This window comes from Scyliorhinus torazame, chromosome 6 (genome assembly GCF_047496885.1).
Source record: "Scyliorhinus torazame isolate Kashiwa2021f chromosome 6, sScyTor2.1, whole genome shotgun sequence".
NCBI lineage: Eukaryota > Metazoa > Chordata > Chondrichthyes > Carcharhiniformes > Scyliorhinidae > Scyliorhinus > Scyliorhinus torazame.
In genome coordinates, this window is record NC_092712.1 from 247,780,784 (window position 1) to 247,802,934 (window position 22,151).

The 22,151-nt window shown below is 46.5% G+C and overlaps 1 protein-coding gene across 1 annotated transcript in view; it reads left to right on the plus strand.

The window, feature by feature from the left end:
- The window catches only part of LOC140425367 (reticulophagy regulator 1-like), a 132,168-nt gene that overhangs the window by 76,909 nt on the left and 33,108 nt on the right, over positions 1 to 22,151 (plus strand). Inside the window, exons 4-5 of the mRNA XM_072509559.1 lie at positions 1,756 to 1,893; positions 12,586 to 12,659. Of these exons, the coding sequence (XP_072365660.1) occupies positions 1,756 to 1,893; positions 12,586 to 12,659 (212 nt within the window). The remainder of the gene's footprint in view (positions 1 to 1,755; positions 1,894 to 12,585; positions 12,660 to 22,151) is intronic.

Consider the following 22,151-nt stretch of genomic DNA (forward strand, 5'->3'; position numbering starts at 1 on the left):
TCCGGATCTTCAATATTTTCCTGGACGCAGCCTGCCTCCGCAGCTGGTGTGAAAGCATGTGGCTTGCCTTCTCCCCGTTCTCGTACTGCACCCCTTTTGCCCGACGCAATTGCCCTACTGCCCTCCCCGTTGTCAGCCTATCAAATTGCCACTGCAACATTTTCCTCCTCGCCAGTCCCTTCATGGTGTGCACCCTCGAATATTCCCTGTCCACCTCCACTATCTCGCTCACTAGACAGTCATGTTCCGCCCTCCTTTCCTTATTCGCACGAACTGTAAATGAGATAATTTCTCCCCCGCCCACTGCCTTCAGTGCTTCCCAAAAAATGCCCGCCGACACCTCCCTATTCTGATGAACTCCACTTAATCCCTAATTATGCATAATTGGGCAGAGAAATGGCAGATGGAGTTTAACCCGGACAAATGCGAGGTGATGCGTTTTGGTAGATCCAATTCCGGTGGGAGTTATAAAATAAATGGCAGAACTATCAGGAGCATAGAGAAACAGAGAGATCTGGGCGTGCAGGTCCACAGATCCTTAAAAGTGACAGCACAGGTGGAAATGGTGGTAAAGAAAATATATGGCATGCTTGCCTTCAGAGGACGGGGTATTGAGTATAAAAGCTCAAAAATCATGTTACAATTATATAGAACGTTGGTTAGGCCACATTTGGAACACTTGTGTCCAATTCTGGCCACCGCACTACCAGAAGGACATGGAGGCTTTGGCGAAAGTACAGAAAAGGTTTACCATGATGTTGCCTGGTATGGAGGGTGTTAGCTATGTGGAGAGATTGAATAAACTGGGATTGTTCTCCCTGGAGAGACAGATGCTGAGGGATGACCTCATAGAAGTGTATAAAATTATTAGGGGTATAGATAGGGTGAACAGTTGGAGGCTTTTTCCCAGGGTGGAAATGACAATTACAAGGGGGCACAGGTCAATGTGAGGGAGGAAATGTTCAGTGGAGATGTGAGGGGGAAGTTTCTTTACACAGAGGGTGGTGACGACCTGGAATGCACTATCAAGTGAGGTGGTTGAGGCAGATACGTTAGTGGCCTTTAAGATTTATCTGGATAGGCACATGAACAGACGGGGTATAGAAGGATACAGGTGGTTGATCTAGATAGGATACATGATTGGCGCAGGCTTGGAGGGCCGAAAGGCCTGTTCCTGTGCTGTATTCTTTGTTCTTGTTTATAGCGATGCGTGACACATGCAATTATGTACACACCGATCAGATATATAATATATCTTAATTATATTATCTAATACTAGTCCATGTGTAAGTTAGATTGAAAGCTGTCTGATTCTTGATCATGACCTTGAATCCAGATCCTGTGTAGAAATTTGTCACGTGTCACGTGTATGTCTTATCATAATTTGGAGAGGCTGCTGCCCGATTTTAACATATTTTTGCTAAAGTAAGGGGAAAGCATTCCTGGATAATGCCTAGTTTTTCATTATGTATAATCAGTGCAACAAAATATGTTCCCTAGAATCCTACAACACCTAGAATTTATACTGTGGACCTAATATTAATTGGCAGTATTTGTACAAATGGGTTTCACTGTATCTGAATATGATAAGAATATTACTTGTGGTAAAGTTTATTTTTGTTAAATAGTTTTATGTGTATTCCCTCCCCCTTCCTCATCAATTTCAAATAATCTGCCCATTTTCTCCTAAGATCAGTAAACAATGGTGAAATGTGATACCACACATAACCTTTATGCTTCTTGGTTGGTTTCCAGTATTATGTGTCCTCTTGTGGCCTTTGGTAACCTCTTGTGATTTGGGGCAAAGTATTTACAACAAGATTGATCCAGTTTTGCAGCGATTGGATTTCGGTCTGAAGGACTATGTGCAACGTTTGCAAAGAAGACGGGAAAGTAAGAACAACTTTGCATTCACTCTACATCAGAAAAATTATAATATATGGTGGGAATTATCTAAAATTTATAATAATGTACCAATAATTTAATGGAGCACCTTTAAGCAAATTATTTATTAACTAATACAGGTTCTGTTGCTAACTTTCCCCGTTGGTTCAATTACTCTGTTTTATTACCTTTGCGCTCGAGTCGCCAGGTATCTTTATGATACCGCCACGAGGTTCAAGTCCAAGTAATGATCAATAACCGATTAGTAAGATTCAAATCAAAGCACATTTATTATACACAGTAATCGCTACTCATGCACAAATTCTACGTCTAAACTACTTCTACAACTAACAGGCCTATACTTAACTTCGGACTGGCCCACCAGGTCAGGGGAACAAATGGCCTTTGGTTCAGGTTCTGAGTCTGCGGGATTTGAAGTTGGTACGGATTGGTAGCTTGGAGCGCCTATCTCTTAGCGAGCGTTGTATTAAGACTGACTTCTTTCGGTGGTCACTGCACCGGTCACGGTCAAGGTTGGTTCGCCTTGCTGGGTGACCCGGGCAGGATGAAGAGAGCGAGTTGAACTTGGGGGCTTAAGTGAAAAATGGAAATGAAAACCGCTTATTGTCGCAAGTAGGCTTCAAATGAAATTACTGTGAAAAGCCCCTAGTCACCACATTCGGGCGCCTGTTCGGGGAGGCTGGTACGGGAATTGAACCGTGCTGCTGGCCTGCCTTGGTCTGATTTCAAAGCCAGCGATTTAGCCCAGTGTGCTAAACCAGCCCCTTTTATAGTCCCCAGGGGATTCCCGCCTTTCGGGGCGGACCCTGTACCTGGTTCTAGGTGATTGGACTTCGTTCCAATCGCTTGGTTCGATTTCTCCAATACTGGAGCGGTTCCCTGATCGATGGGCGGTCTTGAGGTGTTCGTTAACCTCTTTTGTGTTGGCTCTTGCTGGCGCCGGGGAGTCTGGCTTAGTTTTGAGTGTCCCAAATGTTGCTTTTGTTCCCGGAGATTGCTCATTAGTATGTAGATGGCTGCTATATTATTATGCTGGTGGTAGCTGGTATCGATGCTGTCTGGGCTTTTGCAGAGTTAAATACACAGCAAACCTGCACCTGCTGGTTTCTGCCTGTGTTGGCTGAATTTCCCTTCAGCCATTGCCGTTCACCATTTTAAATCAGGAGTTGGCCAATTTAGGTGGCTACACTTCCTCCTTGTGATCCTAACGCGAAGCGTGAAGGATCACATAACTGCGTTGTCTTCATTCCCTGACCCGGTGAGCACTTCTTTCATGGCCTCTACACTGACCATAACTATGCAAAAACATTTTAACTGACAATTCTAAGGGGTGCTATGTCAAACAGGGACATGCATTACAAAACAAGAAAATGGGAACCTCTAACTATCCTTAGTACATTACACTCACTTAAACATTTCATCATTCTAATTTCCTCAACCATACAAACAAAATCATAGCAGTTTATACACGTTTTTCCTGGCTTGGCAGTCTTGACTCAGGATCGTCCAATTGCTCATGAACAATTCTTTATTTACAACAAAAACGCAAACGAATGCTCTTTATTATAGATCGCGGGGGTCGGGGGTCTGGTCGTATCTGAAAATAGGGGATCTGATCCTATATACCGGGGTGCGAGCGCGGTAGGCTCTCCTCCATTTTCTCAGACGCATAGTCTGCACGATGCAGCAGAGTATCGCCAATACCAATAGGGATTCTATCAAGTAGGACAGGGAGTACCAAGATGGTGTGGTGTCGCTGGTGACTGAGCTCTGGGTACTGTGGGGAAGTGAATCATTAACGGCTGAGGTCCATTATAACGATGAACCACGTGGAGGATGTCCTCATGGTTCTTCTTCTTTCACTTCTCTTCGCTTCTCTTCTCTTCTCCTGTCCTGGAGCTTCTGGAGTTCTGTGGAAACAAGCATAGTGTCTCTTACTATCTTGGTTTAACATCTCGTATGATAGCCTGTCTGTCCTTTAGTGCCAATTACTCCCTTTATAATTGGTCACTATGTGTGACTCCCGAATTTTAGGATAAGACACACGTACAAATAATGAACCAGTGCGAGCCGTCTCACAGACTGTGCGGTTTACCATCCAAATGTTTGAGGATGTAAATAGCATATGGTTGGCAACCTAAGGGTTACCTGAAAGAAAACAAAACTTTTTGAACTAAAACTTTCCAAAATGAGGTGCGTATGGGCCGCGACGGTTAAGAGTTAGATGGAGTCCCCGGGTAGGACGGCGACCAATGCCGTGTTTCCCTTACCCGAGCGTAGCTGACCAGAGGGGGAGTTCCCAGGCAGGGCGGGTCCCAAGCCGTTTCTCCCCTGCCTGAGCAACCGACAAGAACGGGCAAGAAATGTAGTCATCGTGGGGGGTTGCCGTATTGGTTCCTTCCTCGAACCAGAAGAGCAGTTATGAACTGGCATCTGGGACATTTACAAGTCTCTGCGGACAAACTAGTTCCTCTGAACTAGCGTCTGGCCAAACTACTTTCTCTGACTGCCAGTGGGCGTCAGAGGGGTGGTGGCGTGGGGCCGTGGAAATATTTTCCGGTCTGACATACAACATTTAACAAACAAGTGCAAACAACATCAAACATGCTGCAGGTTCCATCAGAAAGGACACCGTTTTCTTCCAAGCGGTTCCTTTTAAAACATCATCTGGACACCTCAGTTATCGGTTGCGAACAGGGTCGCAAAGGGGTTCTCGTTTTGGGAGTCAGACTCAAGGTCGTCATCTTCTCCCGGATGCCAAACTCTTGAATGTATCAGGGCTGATAGGGCTGCTTGGTATGATTTTGGATCGCTCTCGTCATTAAGGACGAGTCTGAACGAATTGTCTCTGTGCCAATAGGTGGTGTCTAGTTGGGTGGGGACGGAATCGGGGTCGTCATTGTGGGTCGGTGGTCGGTGGTGGGGTTTGTGTAGGAAAGTGATCATGAAGGGATCACTTGAATCGTGGTCAGATTCGCTGGGTGTGGGTCCTGTTGCATGGGGATAGTAGGGAGGCATGCTGTGGCTATCGTCCGAGTCACAGTCGCTGTCTCTGCTGCTGCTGTCTGTGGGCGTTCCGGGCCGGAGTGTATATTTCGGGGGTGGAGTCGAGGTTGAGTCCGTGGCTGGGCTGGACGTGTTTCATAGAATTTACAGTGCAGAAGGAGGCCATTTGGCCCATCGAGTCTGCACTGGCTCTTGGAAAGAGCACCCTACCCAAGGTCAACACCTCCACCCTCTCCCCATAACCCAGTAACCCCACCCAACACTAATAGCAATTTTGGACACTAAGGGCAATTTATCATGGCCAATCCACCTAACCTGCACATCTTTGGACTATGGGAGGAAACCGGAGCACCCGGAGGAAACCCACGCACACACGGGGGGGATGTGCAGACTCCGCACAGACAGTGACCCAAGCCGGAATCGAACCTGGGACCCTGGAGCTGTGAAGCAATTGTGCTATCCACAATGCTACCGTGCTGCCGTGTTGGGGGATGGTAGGGTGACGTTGGCTGTGGGCGGGGCGTGGTCTGCTGCGTCGAGCATGACGTGTGTGTGCGTGGTTAGACTGTGTTCCATATGCCTTCAGCTGGTTGATATGGAACCACGCAGTCTTTCCGTTGGGATACTTTATCTTGTAGACGGAAGGGCTTTGTCCGCAATGGAGTACATACCCGAGTACTTAAGTGACAGGAATGTGCTAGGGTTGTATACGGAGATCATGACTTGCTGTCCTACGCTGAACTCAGTCGCATGCACTGTCTTGTCAAAACAGGCCTTGCTCTGTTTCTTTCATATGCCGGTTGCTAGCTGAGCCGTTTTTACATTTTCCACTAATTGTTCCACAGCTTTTTCATGTGTTAGGGCCGTCACTTCGGGGCTGGTCAAGTCTAAACCTAATAAAAATTCTGTGCCTTTCATGGGGCGTCCGGTCATGAGAGTGTGTGGGGTGTAACCTGTGGAAGTTGAAACTGTATTGCGCAAAAACATCATCGCAAAAGGGAGGACTGAGTCCCAAGTGGTGTTGTTTTGCTGGACCATTTTTCTGAGGGTGGATTTTAGGGTCCGATTCATGCGCTCCACTATACCACTCGACTGTGGGTTGTATGCAGTGTGGAATTTTTGGGTCATGCCAAATATCGTGAGGACGTTCTTCATGACACGTCCCGTAAAATGGGAAGCTTGGTCGGATTCAATGCTGCGGGGGAGTCCCCATCTTGTAAAGATGTGGTGGGTCAAAATCTTGGCTGTGGTCTTTGCCGTGTTAGTTCTGGATGGGAATGCTTCCACCCATTTTGTAAACGTGTTTATCACCACGAGTACATATTTATAACCATTCCTGCAAGGGGGCAATGGTCCAATATAATCAATCTGGAGGTTACTCCAGGAGCCATTAACGGGTCGGGTGTGACTAAGCTCAGCCTTTTTGTCCGGATTATTCTGGGCACAAATAAGACAATTCTCGATGTAGTGATTTACATCATCCTTTAAACTCGGCCACCAGCAGAGCTGCCTGAGGTGGGTTGTAGTGGGATTGATTCGCTGATGTCCATGACCGTCATGGAATAAGCAAATCAGTTGATTCCTGTCCTGTTCAGGAACCACAGAAACACCACGGTGTGGTCTTCTAACACCACACCGTCATGTGTGGTCAGTGCATTTCTAAACCTATCATAGGGGGCTGGATAGTTTCCTTTTAAAATCTCCCTGAGATTGCTGTCCTGCTTCTGGGCCTGCGCTAGATCCTCGATCTTAGTCTGCGAGACCTGAACTGCATTCACTGGTGCGCTTTCGGGGGGTGTCCAAAAATAGCAATGCCTGGAATCTGCTTTGGCCAGTGCGTCGGCTTTTACATTTCATGGGGGGAGGAACGATGGTGACTTCAAACTTTGACTATCCCAAAAGTCCTGTTCTGTGTTCTCTCTAAGATGTGATGGAGCAATGGGGCTGAGGGGAGGGGTTTTCTGTCTGCGGAAATAAATCCTCTTGCTTTCCACAGGGGCAGGAATTCCGTAAGGCTGTTGCAGACATAGAGGCTGTCCGAGTATATGTCTGCTGGGCTGGGGAAGGAATTTGGGTGTTCCACTGTATATGCAATGGCCGCAAGCTCTGCTGCCTGCGCGCCTAAGTGGCCTGGAAGTTTTATTGCGATTTCTTCTCGGGCGCGTCCCTGCGTGTCCTCCATCCAATACTGTGGAAGATCCATCCACATATATCTTTATGGGCTCGCACGTGTCTGTGTTCCACAGTGATGACCGTCCCTGCAAGAGAAGGGTCCATCTGGCTGCTCTTATTTGACTGACTGTACCGTCCTTGAGTCGTCAGTCCAGTAAAAGTTGGGTGGGGGTGCATTCTGTGAGGATTGTGATAGGGTTCAGTCCGGTAATGTACGTAAAATACTGAACTACCCAAAATACTGCGAGCAGGCGCCTCTCACAGGCTGAAAATCCCTGCTCCACAGCATCAAAAATTCTGGAGGCGTAAGCTACAGGCCTTAACTGTTCGTGCCGTTCCTGGAGGAGCACGGCCGAAAGGGTGCGGTCTGTGGTTGCTACCTCTATAGCGTAAGGGGAAAGTGGGTCTGGAACTTGTAGTGCGGGGGCTGCTATGAGTGATTGCTTCAACGCATCCACAGCATCTGTATGCTGCGGAAGCCATTCCCAGGGGGCTCCTTTCTTTAGGAGGTCTGAGAGGGGTGCTACCTTGCTGGCGAAACCGTCAATGTGGTTTCGGCAGTAGCTAACCAGTCCTAAAAACGACCGGAGGGCTGAAACATTCTGGGGAAGGGGCAATTTAGCAGCCGAGTCAATCCTTTTATGCTCGATCTCGCGTTTACCATGTGTGATAATTGTTCCCAAATATATCACCTTTTCTTCCAAAATCTGGGCCTTTTGGGGGTTAACTTTACAACCAATTGAATGTAAGAGTTCCAGGAGTTCGGACAGAAGCTCGGTGTGCTCTTCCTTGGTGTCTGGCTGCAGTAGTAGGTCGTCTACATACTGAACCAGACATTCGGGGCGAGAGAATTTGGCTAAACCATTTGCCAGCTGTCGGTGGAAAATGGAGGGGGAGTTGTGGAATCCTTGTGGCAGGCATGTCCACGTGTAATGCTGATTTTTAAAAGTGAAGGCAAATTTGTACTGGCACGCCTTTGCCAATGGAATGGACCAAAATCCATTACTGACATCCAAAACTGTAAAGAATCGGGAATTGAGTCCCTGCTTGAGCATGGTCTCGGGACTTGTGGCTACTGTGGGGGCTGCTGCATGGGTGATTTTGTTGAGTTCCCGGTAATCGATGGTCAGTCGCCATGATCCCATCGTGCTTTCTCACTGGCCAAATCGGGGCATTATTAATGGAGTCTACTGATCTAAGTACGCCCTGCTGTAATAAGCTGTCGATTACCTTTGAGATTTCTCCCTCTGCCTCTTGGGGAAATCCATACTGTTTTTGGGGTCCAGGGTCAGGTCCTGTGATTTGTACGGAACCAGTCATCCGTCCACAGTCGTGTTTGTGGGTCGCGAATGCTGACCTGTTCTTTTGCAGAACTGCCCTAACCTGCTTGTCCGTGCTAAGCGTGGTCGGGTTGAACCAAAATTTGCCCACTGCACCAATTTTGTTCGCGTATTCACCTATGTTGAGCGTTGCGGGGGCTCTTGCGGATTTTGCCATTTTCCAGACACACTGGTTGACTGGATCAAATGATAGATTGTGGGAATTCATGAAGTCTATTCCTAGAATGTGTTCTGCTATGTGCGGTAGGTCAACTAAAACCACGGGGTGCTTGGTGGTGATGGTGCCGATTTGAATGGGTACAGGGGCTGTGATGTGTCCCTGCTGTGAGGGACCTGTAACGCCGCTGAGGGTGATGGTGGCTGTAGTGGGCCATGTGTCCTTTTGAAACAGGGTGTAGGAATTTATTGTGGTGCGGGACCCTCCTGTGTCCCAGAGAAATTCGATGGGCTGTCCCCGAATTTTTGCTGCAACTACCGGTCGTCCGGACCTATCCCAAAGGGTGTCGCAGACCCAACTGAGGGAGGCCGAACACCGTCAGTCCGTTCCGTTCAGGTCCGTCTGATCTGAACGGGTGGTCACACTATGTATGGGCTCTGTCTTATTCTTACTTAGAGTGCCCGTCTGCTGGGCTCTCTGTGGCTTTCGTGGGGCGGGACCCTCCTGTGTCCCAGAGAAATTCGATGGGCTGTCCCCGAATTTTTGCTGCAACTACCGGTCATCCGGACCTATCCCAAAGGGTGTCGCAGACCCAACTGAGGGAGGCCGAACACCGTCAGTCCGTTCCGTTCAGGTCCGTCTGACGGGTGGTCACACTATGTATGGGCTCTGTCTTATTCTTACTTAGAGTGTCCGTCTGCTGGGCTCTCTGTGGCTTTCGTGGGGCGTTGCACTCTCGTGCAAAGTGTCCCAACTGTCCACAGTTGTAACACTCCTGTGACTTTTGTGGGGGGCTGTTCTTTCCTTCATTTACCCATGCGGGGTTCTGGTGTGATTTTACTGCGTGTATGTCTGCTTCTGCCTGCTATTCTTCGGGATTTTTAACTGCGGGTTTGTTTTGTACAGACTACTCAAGTGCGGGACAATCTTTTTACGACCCATTTCTCGTTATGAGCCTCCTCTGAGGGATCATAATTCACACAAGCTTTTTGTCCTGTTTCTGTGGCATGGGAGATAAGGGTGCGGGTCCATTTGGCCATGTTGTCTGGGGACAAATGGGCGCGGTCTAAGTCTCCAAAAACTGCTGCAAAGTGGATCCACTGGCATCCAGCGAACGCTGTGGGGTGCTCAATTTTCTTTTGCCTGCATTTGTTGAGGTCACCCCTGTTATACCCGACCGCGACTAGGACGCGGTATGCATTTCTGCAAGGGTGCCTCCTCCTCCATTCTGTGGGTCGGGAACGGCTGCTACGACCGAAGGGTCTAGTCTCAAAACTGTGAGCTTTACATGCTCTCGCTCATCCAGGCCGCACATGGTCGCCTGCTGCTTTACTCTGGCAAAGAAGTGGTGGGGGTCTGAGGTGGGGAGAAACGGTGTGATTTTCTCGCACGCGTCCCGTAATTGGGTCACTGTTAAGGGGGTGGTATACAAAAATTCCGTGTCGTCCGATGTGGCTGTGCGGTGGGTGGTTACAGGGTTCATTGGAGCCTGAACTATCTGCTCTGTGGGGGGTTGGGGTGCTTTCCTCTTTTGGGGCTTTCCCTGCGCACATGTTCCCTGAACATATCTCTGCGCGGTCTCATTTAACTCTTCCCAATCAGAGCCATCTTCCTCATCTAACTTTGCTCCAAAGGTTTCCAGGAATCCTTTTTGAACTGAAAGCAGAGATTGCAGCTCTGCAATCTGCTTCCGGCACTTTGCGTGGTCTAATGAGCTTTGTCTTTGCTCTGTGGTGGCAGCATGGAGTGCTCTTAACGCTGCCTTCAGGTCATTACACTGCCTCTGCAATGTTTCTACCTGCTTCTCGGTTTCTTCTCGTACCAGGACTGCACGTTGCGTGTCCTGATAGGCCTTTTTGTACTGGGACTGGAAGCTGCTTAAGTGCGCCAGACAAGACTGGTGTGCCCCCTTGGCATCATCCACCTCTCCGTCTTTTGTTGCCAACTTCCTCCTCAACTCTAAGTTCTAGCTTTCTACCTCACTGACATCGACCTTGCTCATTCGATGTATGCCTTCTATCTCTTTCCGGAGCGTCCTAACGACCTCCTCTGTGCCTCGCAATTGTGCCAAGCAGGACACGATTGCCATCGGCTTGCGAGCTTTTCCTAAGCTCTTCTTGTGAATCTCGCTCAGGTTCTCCCACCAAGTATTTCCTATACTCCCAGAACCTGTTTCCTCATTGTTACATCCTTTTCCTTTGAGGTACTTCCTGATTTCTTCTTCCCATACGGGACACTGTCCTACTCTACTGCTGCTGGTCGCTGCGACCGCAAATTCTTCTGGGTTCATGAGGCCTTGCATTGCCTGCATTGCCATCTTTCTTATCTGAATGCTTCTTTAATTTTGGAACAAGGGGGACTAAGACGGTGCTGTAATTAAGGGTACGGCTTTCGCTAATTTCCGAAATACAAACTCCCGACAGTTTTGTCGCAACAAAAAATCTATCAGTATTACCTTATCGCCCTGCTAGTTACGCATGCATTTACACACTTCCGAATTATGAGGATTGATCAGAACTGCTTGAACACTTGTGGTTTTCTATTCCTAATTGGATCTCTAATTCAAATTTTTGGGTTCTCCCGGAGTGGTTAAGCCACTTCTAGTTCGGGTCCCATCAGAATGTCGCCAGTAATATGTTGCTAACTTTTGGTTGGTTCAATTGGTCTGTTTTATAACCTTTGCTCTCGAGTCGCCAGGTATCTTTATGATACCGCCACAAGGTTCAAGCTCAAGTAATGATCAATAACTCAATACACCGATTAGTAAGATTCAAATCAAAGCACATTTATTATACACAGTAAATCGCTACTCATGCATAAATTCTACTTCTAAGCTACTTCTACAACTAACAGGCCTATACTTAGCTTCGGACTGGCCCACCAGGTCAGGGGAACAAATGGCCTTTCATTCGGGTTCTGAGTCTGCGGTATTCGAAGTTGGTACGGATTGGTAGCTAGGAGCGCCTATCCCGTAGTGAGCGTTGACTTACTGGATCTCGGCGGCAGTTGAACCGGTCACGGTCAAGGGTTGGTTTGCGTTGCTGAGTGACCCGGTCAAGAAGAACGATTTGAATTTGGGACTTAACTTTTATAGTCCCCAGGGGCTTCCCGCATTTCGGGGCGGACCCTGTACCTGGTTCTATGTGATTGGACTTTATTCCAATCGCTTGGTTCGATTTCTCCAATACTGGAGCGGTTCCCTGATCGATGGGCGGTCTTGAGGTGTCCGTTAACCTCTTTTGTGTTGGTTCCTGCTGGCGGCAGGGAGTCTGGCTTGGCTTTGTTTATCCCAAATGTTTCGATTGTTCCCGGTGATTGCTCATTAGTATGTAGATGGCTGCTACATTATTATGCCGATGGTCGCTGGTATCGATGCTGTCTGGGCTTTTTGCAGAGTTTAATACACAGTAACTTGCACCTGCCAGTTTCTGCCTGTGTTGGCTGAATTTCCCTTCAGCCTTTGCTGTTCTCCATTTTAAATCGGGACTTGGCCAACTCAGGTGGCTACAGTCCCACCTATTGTGGGCAGGATACAGATGAGATCTTGATGGATCTCACGAGGTGTAACGACCGTCAGGAATCCCGGAAGAGGCCTCTCGCGGGATCTATCGGCCTTATCTTGTCTCGATTCCAACAGGACAAGGCCGGTAAATCGCACCCTTCAAATTTTAACAGTGATAGTAGCAAAAATTAAAATATATCCATTAATCCTTCACAAATATTTTTACCAAGTGTGAATTTGTTTTGAGCATTGGCTTTGTTTTGCTGAGTTGTTAACCCCAGCAAAATGAATGAACTGATCAACATTCGTAAAGTGGCTGATTGCTCAAACATTTTTGTTCAACTGTTGATCCTTGATGTGTTCTTGGAAAGTGATTCATTTTTTCCTTTCGTAATTTTCTATGTTTCCTTTTTCCGCATGTTGAACTCATTAGTCTTAGTTTTCAAAAAGAAAAGCAGTGCATCTGTAACTCTATTTAATCTGTTGCATGTTTTATGTTGTAGTGAAGCAGAAAGAATTGGCTGAAAGGAGGTCAGAAGATGAGAGTGAAGCGGACACGTCAGCACTTTGCCCCAAGGTTAGACAATATTCCTTTCTTCTTACTCGTTCATGGGATGGGGACACTGATGACTAGGCCATCATTTGTTATCCATCCCTCATTGCTCTTCAGATGGTGCTGGTGCATCATCTTCTTGGACAGCTGCAGTCCGTTGTTAAACCCAGCGAAATGACTGAACAATTAACACCCGTAAAGTAGCTGGTTATTAAAATATTGCAGCTACTGTTGTTGAACTAAATGTTGAACCCACAGAGCTGTTGGGAAGGGGGTTCCAGGCTTTTGATCCTGTAGTAGTGAAGTGATTTGGTTTTAGATCGGGATGCTGTGTGGCCTGGTTTGGAACTTGCAGATTGTGCTATTCCCATGCGTCTAATGCCCTTGTCCTTCTACTTGGTAGTGATTGCGGGTTTGGAAGGTGCTGTTGAAGAAGGCTTGGCGAGTCATTGCAGTGAATCTTACAGATCGAATCATAGAATGGTTACAGAACAGTAAAATGCCAACTTTAACGCTTCTTGCTTCAGTAATTCAGTTACTCCGCTGCAAATTCTTCCTCTTCATGATCCAATTCTCTTTTCAAAGCTATGATCAAATCTGCCTCCACCACACTTCCAGACCCTCAGCTCCAGGGTCCCAGGTTCGATTCCAGGCTCAGGTCACTGTCTGTGTGGAGTCTGCACGTTCTCCCCGTGTCTGCATGGGTTTCCTCCGGGTGCTCCGGTTTCCTCCCACAGTCCAAAGATGTGAAGGTTAGGTGGATTGGCCATGCTAAATTGCCTTTTGTGTCCAAAAAATAAAAAGGTTGGGTTGTGTGGGGTTACTGGGTTATGGGGATAGGTTGGAAGTATGGTCTTAAATGGGGTGCTCTTTCAAAGGGCCGGTGCAGACTCAATGGGCCGAATGGCCTTCTTCTGCACTATAAATTTTATGATTCTATGAGGTCAGGGTGGCAAAATGCCTGATCTATGAACGTCATTAATTAAAGTACAAGGGTTACATTTTATTGCTGCATAATTGCTAAATATCATTAGTGCATTCTCAAGATCTCATTGGCCTGCTATGAAGGAGTTAAAAAATGTTGGAAAGTATCAGCCACATTATCATTAAAATTGTAGAGGTTACATTTACATTGCCTAAGGGCAGCACGGTGGCCGTTAGCATGGCTGCCTCACGGCACCAAGGTCCCAGGTTCAATCCTGGCTCTGGGTCACTGTCCCTGTGGAGTTTGTACATTCTCCCTGTGTTTGCGTGGGTTCCGCTTCCACAACCCAAAGATGTGCAGGCCACGCTAAATTGCCTCATAATTGGAAAAAATTAATTGGGTACTCTAAATTTATATTTTAAAAAAATATTTACATTGCCTGAGTGCCAATGCCACTTTGAAAATTGTGTGCCAATTGTGATGTATCAATTATTTTTTCTCCTCAAATTTTCCTGTCCATTTTATTACTTTTTAGCTTTCCTGAAGGAATTGGCACATGCTGTTACATAGTTCCATGAAGGGCTGCAGCCTCTGCTACCTTAATCAAATGTAAATTCTTCATTTATGAGCCTGGGATTTGAGACTTGAACTAAAGTTTGTGGTGCTTAACACTATAATGCAGATCAGTGAAGAGAATGTAGTGAATTCTGCCTATATGCAATTTAAGAAACCATTGGCCAAATATCACAAAAGGCTGATATACTAAAATGGAGGCACATTGAATAGGAGGGTCAGTGCCAGTTTTGTTTAAAAAATAAATGGCATAATGAGTTTGCGATGGAATCAGGCAGCAAGTTGGTGAGCGAGTTGTGGTAAATGATTGTTTTCAGACTGGAGGATGGTAAGCAGTAGAGTTCCCCAAGTCAGTGCATGCTGCAGCACCCCCACCCTTCACCTCGCCAACACACTCTCCTTCCTACCCTTGGGAGTCCACAAACAACCTTATCAGGGTTGTCTTGTCATGTTCCCTGCATGGCAAGCCTTCACCCACCAATGGGTTAGTACCAGTGGCGGCAGGACGAGGCCGTCATTGCCATCAATCGAGGCATAGATTACAAAAGCATGAGTTCATGTTGGAGTTGTATAGAACTTTGATGAAGCCACAGCTGGAGTACTGTGTGCAATTCTGGTTGCTACATTATAGGAAGGATGTGATTGCACTGGAGGGGCTGCAGAGAAGATTCACCAGAATGTTGCCTGGGATGGAACATTTAAGTTATTAAAAGAGGTAGGGTAAGCTTGGGTTGTTTTCGCTGGAGCAGAGAAGACTGAGGGGCGACCTGATCGAGCTGTATAAAATTATGAGGGGCATGGACAGGATGGATAGGGAGCAGCTGTTCCCCTTATTTGAAGGTTCAATCACGAGTAGACACAAGTTCAAGGTGAGGAGTAGGAGGTCTAGGGGAGATTTGAGAAAAAGATATTTTATCCACAGGATGGTGACGGTCTGGAATGCACTGCCTGGGGGGTTAGTAGAGGCAGGCTACCTCACATCCTTTAAAACGTACCTGGCTGAGCACTTGGCACATCATAAGGGAGTATGAGGAGTAAGTAAACAGTTTGGGCATGTACTCGCTGAAGTTTAGAAGGATGAGAGGGGATCTGATCGAGGTGTATAAAATCCCATTAGTTGTACTAAATGGGATTGAAAAAATAAATGTAGACCAAATGTTACCCCTTTTTGGGCAATCTGGAAGGAAAGGTCACGGATATAGGTTGAGAGGCGATAGATTTAGAACTGAGATAGGTACATAGAACACACAGTGCGGAAGGAGGCCATTCGGCCCATCGAGTCTGCACCAACCCACTTAAGCCCTCACTTCCACACTGTAACTCAATAACCCCTGCTAAAATTTTTGGTCACTAAGGGCAATTTATCGTGGCCAATCCACCTAACCTGCACGTCTTTGGACTGGGAGGAAACCAGAGCACCCGGAGGAAACCCACGCAGACACTGGGAGCACGTGCAGACTCCGCACAGACAGTGACCCAGCGTGGAATCGAACCTGGGACCCTGGCGCTGTGAAGCCACAGTGCTATCCACTTGCGCTACCGTGCTGCCCCCAAATGAGGAGAAACTACTGCTCGCAGAGGGTGGTGAATTTGTGGAACACGCTGCCCCATAGTACGGTGAAATCGGAGTCATTAAATTGTTTCAAGAAGGAGATAGATATATTTCTGATTTTAAAACAGGTTTAAAAGGGAAAAGGGTGTAGAGCCGGATTTGAGACCAGGAAGCGATCGGCCATGATCTGATTGAATTGCCTTCTTCTGTTCCTAAATCCTATCACCTTCAAGGCTATGGGCCAAGCTCTGGCAAATGGGATTAGGTAGGCAGGTCAGGTGTTTTTCATGCGTTGGTGCAGACTCGATGGGCCGTATAGCCTCTTCTGCACTGTATTATTATTCTGTGATTCTGATTTAGCAGCAGGGTGCAAGAGCCATCCCGCCTGGACTTGATCAGAAAGGGAACATAAATGCAGAATGTTGTCCAACGACCAATCTCCTGCTTGATTACATGACCCCACACTGCAAACTCATTGGACGAGGACATAAGATTCCACCCAGAGAATAAAATTTCAAAATTTGTCAATGACATCGAACTTGTACATGGGAGTAGAAGAAATTGGAATAGGAAAAGAACATACAGACTGTCAAGCCTGCTCCACCATTCAATATGATGATTGTAGGTGTTGCAGACAACGGGAATGATACTGATAGAAATTGACTTTTCTAGTCAGATATAAGAGGTTTAATTGAGAACTCATTAAGATTAAATTAACTATAATCATATTAGGCATTATTTCAGTGCAACTATAGCTGGGAATCCGGGGTTAATCCAGATAATACTCTCAATTTCTCACATTTTACAAGTTGCTTGAGGTTGTAGTTACAAGTTCCTCTCAATTTCTCACATTTTGCAAGCAGCTAGAAACTGCGAGGTCATTGACGTCAACTAGCTAAAAGGCCCCATTGTATTTAAAAACTGGGTGGCGGTCAGTTCAAGTAGTTCCATTTCTATAGTTACAGCCAGTCTAGGGCTGATAATTTCTTAGCGAAAACTGTGCTTCTTCAATAACGTCTAGATGCAGGTGTGGATAAAGTTGGAAAATTGACAGACGATAGAATGAGAAATTGGCACCAATATATTTAAATACATATATCTCTTAAATTGATGGACAGACACTTTGGCCGAATTGAATGAATTATAAATTAGTTAAAGCCAATCAGAGGTGTAAAGAAGGTGAGACCTTAAGATAATAATCTCCTTATGAATCACTTGCCGGGATGGAAAAATTCATTCCGGAATCACTCTCACTATCTTTATTTCTGAAACCTATTCCCCTGCTGCTTTTGCTAAATCGCCATCTTTCTTTTGTTTAAATCACTCAGTCATTTTATACTGTGGATTATGATTTGAAAAATAACCTAGATTTGTAATTGAATGAAAACTCATCGACTGTATTCGCTAAAGATGATCAATCTGACCTAATTTTGTATTGACAAATAAAGTTTACCAGCGACATAGCTGACAAAGTTCAAGTGAACTTTGCCAAAAAGCAGAGACTTGACCTCTGTTATTTGGGAACTAAGAAGGGATAACGGATATCCAGGGTTCCGAATAGACACAGAGATCCATCAGATACCAATGATCAGATAGACTAGTAGAATGAAAAGACAAGTGGCAGATGAAATTTAATACAGAGAAATATGAGGTGAAGCATCATGGCGACAGGGAGAGGAAATGGCTATATTTAAAGACTCTGCAGGGTCACCAGAAAGCTCATGTGCATGGATCATTGAAATTCGCAGGTCATACTTAGAGATTTGTCGACAAAGTATGTGGAAAATTGGACTTCATAAATGTATTAAGTACAAAATCAGGTAAGTTACACTGAACCTTTATGAAGTTCTGTTTAGTCACAACCGGAGTGTTAGGTTCAGCTCTGGGCACCACACTTTAGGAAGCATGGGAGGGGCCCTTGAGAAACTGCACAGAAGGTTCACCAGAATGCTTTCAAGGATGAGGGAATTTAGCTACAAGGTTAGTTTGGAAAAGATGGGATTATTCTCCTTGGAGAAAAGGAGATTGAGGGGATATTTGATAGAGGTGACAGGATTGATACAAGTTTCGATAAGGTGGACACATCAAAGCTGTTCTCATTAGTTGATGGTACAAAGACACAGGTTTAAGATTTTGAGCAAGAAATGCAGCGAGAACGTAAGGGAGAACATTTTCCACAAAGTTAATGGCCTGGAACTTTGTGCCAATGAGGGTGGTAGAAGCAGAGATGGACAATGATTTTAAAAGGGTGGATGGGTGCTTGAGGGAAATAAACTTGCAGGGCTTTGGAGTTACAGCATGCGGTTGAGCGTGAGAGAGGTGATGGTATGAACACTTTCCTCACTGGCATATTGACTCCGTGACAAGCAGAGGGCAGTAGAGCGGAGCTGCTGATTGGCTGTTGCAAGGGAAATTTGCATACCTCCATTGTGGTCACCCTAACGTGAAGGTGTACCTGAGCTAGAGACCCTAGCTGTTCAAGTGGAGACAAGCATCCAGCAGAGGGCAGTAGAGCGGAACTGCTGATTGGCTGTTGCAAGGGAAATTTGCATACCTCCGTTGTGGTCACCCGAACTTGAAGGTGGTTTGTGGAGGAGCTGTTGTCAAGTGACACTTAAACCTGAAACACTTCTTCAGTGTTTCCCTCCCTACCCCCTCCTCTAACCAAAAAGAACCAACCGATGTAAAGATCAAGAGGAAGGCTCGTGGGCAGGTAGACGTTGAACCGTGAACCTGCAGGTAAGGGATTGGCTGGTGACTGGTAAGTAGTTTTTCTTTTATTTTCCTTCAGGTGTTATCATGCAGGCCGCAGAGGTTGCTGAGTGAGTGCTTGTTGAGAAGGGGAGTGAATAACAGGTAAGCTCTTTCTTTTTCTTTTTTTCAATCTAGAGGGGATGGCAGGGAAGGTAGTGCAATGTTCCTCCTGCAGAATGTTTGAGGTGAGGGACGCCGACAGTGTCCCTGTTGATTTCATCTGTGGGAAGTGCATCCATCTCCAGCTCCTCAGAAACTGCGTTAGGGAACTGGAGCTGGATGAACTTTGGATCATTCGGGAGGCAGAGGTGGCCATAGATAGAAGCTTCAGGGATGTAGTTACTCCGAAGAATAAAGATAGATGGGTGACGGTGAGAGGGGCTGGGAGGAAGCAGTCAGTACAGGGATCCCCTGTGGTCGTTCCCCTTAGTAACAAGTATACCGCTTTGGATACTGTGGGGGGGGGGGGGGCACTTACCAGGGGTAAGCCATGGGGTACAGGTCTCTGGCACAGAGTCTGTCCCTGTTGCTCAGAAGGGAAGGGGGGAGAGGAGTAGAGCATTAGTCATTGGAGACTCCATAGTTAGGGGGAAAGATAGGAGATTCTGTGGGAACGAGAGAGACTCGTGGTTGGTGTGTTGCCTCCCAGGTGCCAGGGTGCGTGATGTCTCGGATCGTGTTTTCGGGATCCTTAAGGGGGAGGGGGAGCAGCCCCAAGTGGTGGTCCACATAGGTACCAACGACATAGGTAGGAAAAGGGATAGGGATGTAAGGCAGAAATTCAGGCAGCTAGGGTGGAAACTTAGATCTAGGACAAACAGAGTTATTATCTCTGGGTTGTTACCCATGCCACGGGATAGCGAGACGAGGAATAGGGAAAGAGAGGAGTTCAACACATGGCTACAGGGATGGTGCAGGAGGGAGGGTTTCAGATTTCTGGATAATTGGGGCTCATTCTGGGGTCGGTGGGACCTCTACAAACGGGATGGTCTACACCTGGACCAGAGGGGTACCAATATCCTGGGGGTAAATTTGCTAATGCTCTTCGGGAGGGTTTAAACTAGTTCAGCATGGACTTGGGAATCTGAATTGTAGCTCCAGTATACAGGAGGTTGAGAGTAGTGAGGTCATGAGTAAGGTTTCAAAGTTGCAGGAGTGTACCTGTAGGCAGGAAGGTGGTTTAAAGTGTGTCTTCCTCAATGCCAGGAGCATCCGGAATAAGGTGGGTGAACTTGTGGCATGTGTTGGTACCTGGGACTTCGATGTTGTGACCATTTCGGAGACCTGGATAGAGCAGGGACAGGAATGGTTATTTCAGGTGCCGGCGTTTAGATATTTCAGTAAGCTCAGGGAAGGTGGTAAAAGAGGGGGAGGGGTGGCATTGTTAGTCAAGGACAGTATTACGGTTGTAGAAAGGACGTTTGATGAGGACTCGTCTACTGAGGTAGTATGGGCTGAGGTTAGAAACAGGAAAGGAGAGGTCACCCTGTTAGGGGTTTTCTATAGGCCTCCGAAAAGTTCCAGAGATGTAGAGAAAAGGATTGCAAAGATGATTCTGGATAGGAGCGAAAGCAACAGGGTAGTTATGGGGGACTTTAACTTCCCAAATATTGACTGGAAACGCCAAAGTTCGAGTACTTTAGATGGGTCTGTTTTTGTCCAATGTGTGCAGGAGGGTTTCCTGACACACTATGTAGATAGGCCAACGAGAGGCGAGGCCGTATTTGGTTTGGTACTGGGTAATGAACCAGGACAGGTGTTAGATTTGGAGGTAGATGAGCACTTTGGTGATAGTGACCACAATTCGATTACGTTTACTTTAGTGATGGAAAGGGATAGGTATATACCGCAGGGCAAGAGTTATATCTGGGGGAAAGGCAATTATGATGCGATGAGGTAAGACTTAGGATGCATCGGATGGAGAGGAAAACTGCAGGGGATGGGCACAATGGAAATGTGAAGCTTGTTCAAGGAACAGCTACTGCGTGTCCTTGATAGGTATGTACCTGCCAGGCAGGGAGGAAGTGGTCGAGCAAGGGGACCGTGGTTTACGAAGGCAGTCGAAACACTTGTCAAGAGGAAGAAAGAGGCTTATGTAAAGATCATACATGAAGGTTCAGTTAGGGCGCTCGAGAGTTACAAGTTACAAGGAAGGAGCTAAAGAGAGAGCTAAGAAGAGCCAGGAGGGGACATGAGAAGTCTTTGGCAGGTAGGATCAAGGATAACCCTAAAGCTTTCTATAGATATGTCAGGAATTAACGAATGACTAGGGTAAGAGTAGGGCCAGTCAAGGACAGTAGTGGGAGGTTGTGCTTGGAGTCTGAGGAGATAGGAGAGGTGCTAAATGAATATTTTTCGTCAGTATTCACGCAGGAAAAAGACAATGTTGTCGAGGAGAATACTGAGATTCAGGCTACTAGACTAGAAGGGCTTGAGGTTCATAAGGAGGAGATGTTAACAATTCTGGAAAGTGTGAAAATAGATAAGTCCCCTGGGCCGGATGGGATTTATCCTAGGATTCTCTGGGAAGCTAGGGAGGAGATTGCTGAGCCTTTGGCTTTGATTTTTAAGTCATCTTTGTCTACAGGAATAGTGCCAGAAGACTGGAGGATAGCAAATTTTGTCCCCTTGTTCAAGAAGGGGAGTAGAGACAACCCCGGTAACTATAGACCAGTGAGCCTTACTTCTGTTGTGGGCAAAATCTTGGAAAGGTTTATAAGGGATAGGGTGTATAATCATCTGGAAAGGAATAATTTGATTAGAGATAGTCAACACGGTTTTGTGAAGGGTAGGTCGTGCCTCACAAACCTTATTGAGTTCTTTGAGAAGGTGACCAAACAGGTGGATGAGGGTAAAGCAGTTGATGTGGTGTATATAGTTTTCAGTAAAGCTTTTGATAAGGTTCCCCACGGTAGGCTACTGCAGAAAATACGGAAGCATGGGATTCGGGGAGATTTAGCAGTTTGGATCAGAAATTGGCTAGCTGGAAGAAGACAAAGGGTGGTGGTTGATGGGAAGTGTTCAGACTGGAGTCCAGTTACTAGTGGTGTGCCACAAGGATCTGTTTTGGGGCCACTGATGTTTGTCACTTTTATAAATGACCTGGAGGAGGGCGTAGAAGGATGGGTGAGTAAATTTGCAGATGACACTAAAGTCGGTGGCGTTGTGGACAGTGCGGAAGGATGTTACAAGTTACAGAGGGACGTAGATAAGCTGCAGCGCTGGGCTGAGAGGTGGCAAATGGAGTTTAATGCAGAAAAGTGCAAGGTGATTCATTTTGGAAGGAATAACAGGAAGACAGAGTACTGGGCTAATGGTAAGATTCTTGGCAGTGTAGATGAGCAGAGAGATCTCGGTGTCCATGTACATAGATCCCTGAAAGTTGCCACCCAGGTTGAGAGGGTTGTTAAGATGGCGTACGGTGTGTTAGCTTTTATTGGTAAAGGGATTGTGTTTCGGAGCCATGAGGTCATGTTGCAGCTGTACAAAACTCTGGTGCGGCCGCATTTGGAGTATTGCTCGTCGCTGCATTGTAGGAAGGATGTGGAAGCATTGGAAAGGGTGCAGAGGAGATTTACCAGAATATTGCCTGGTATGGAGGGAAGATCTTATGAGGAAAGGCTGAGGGACTTGAGGCTATTTTCGTTCGAGAGAAGAAGGTTAAGAGGTGACTTAATTGAGGCATACAGGATGATCAGAGGATTGAATAGGG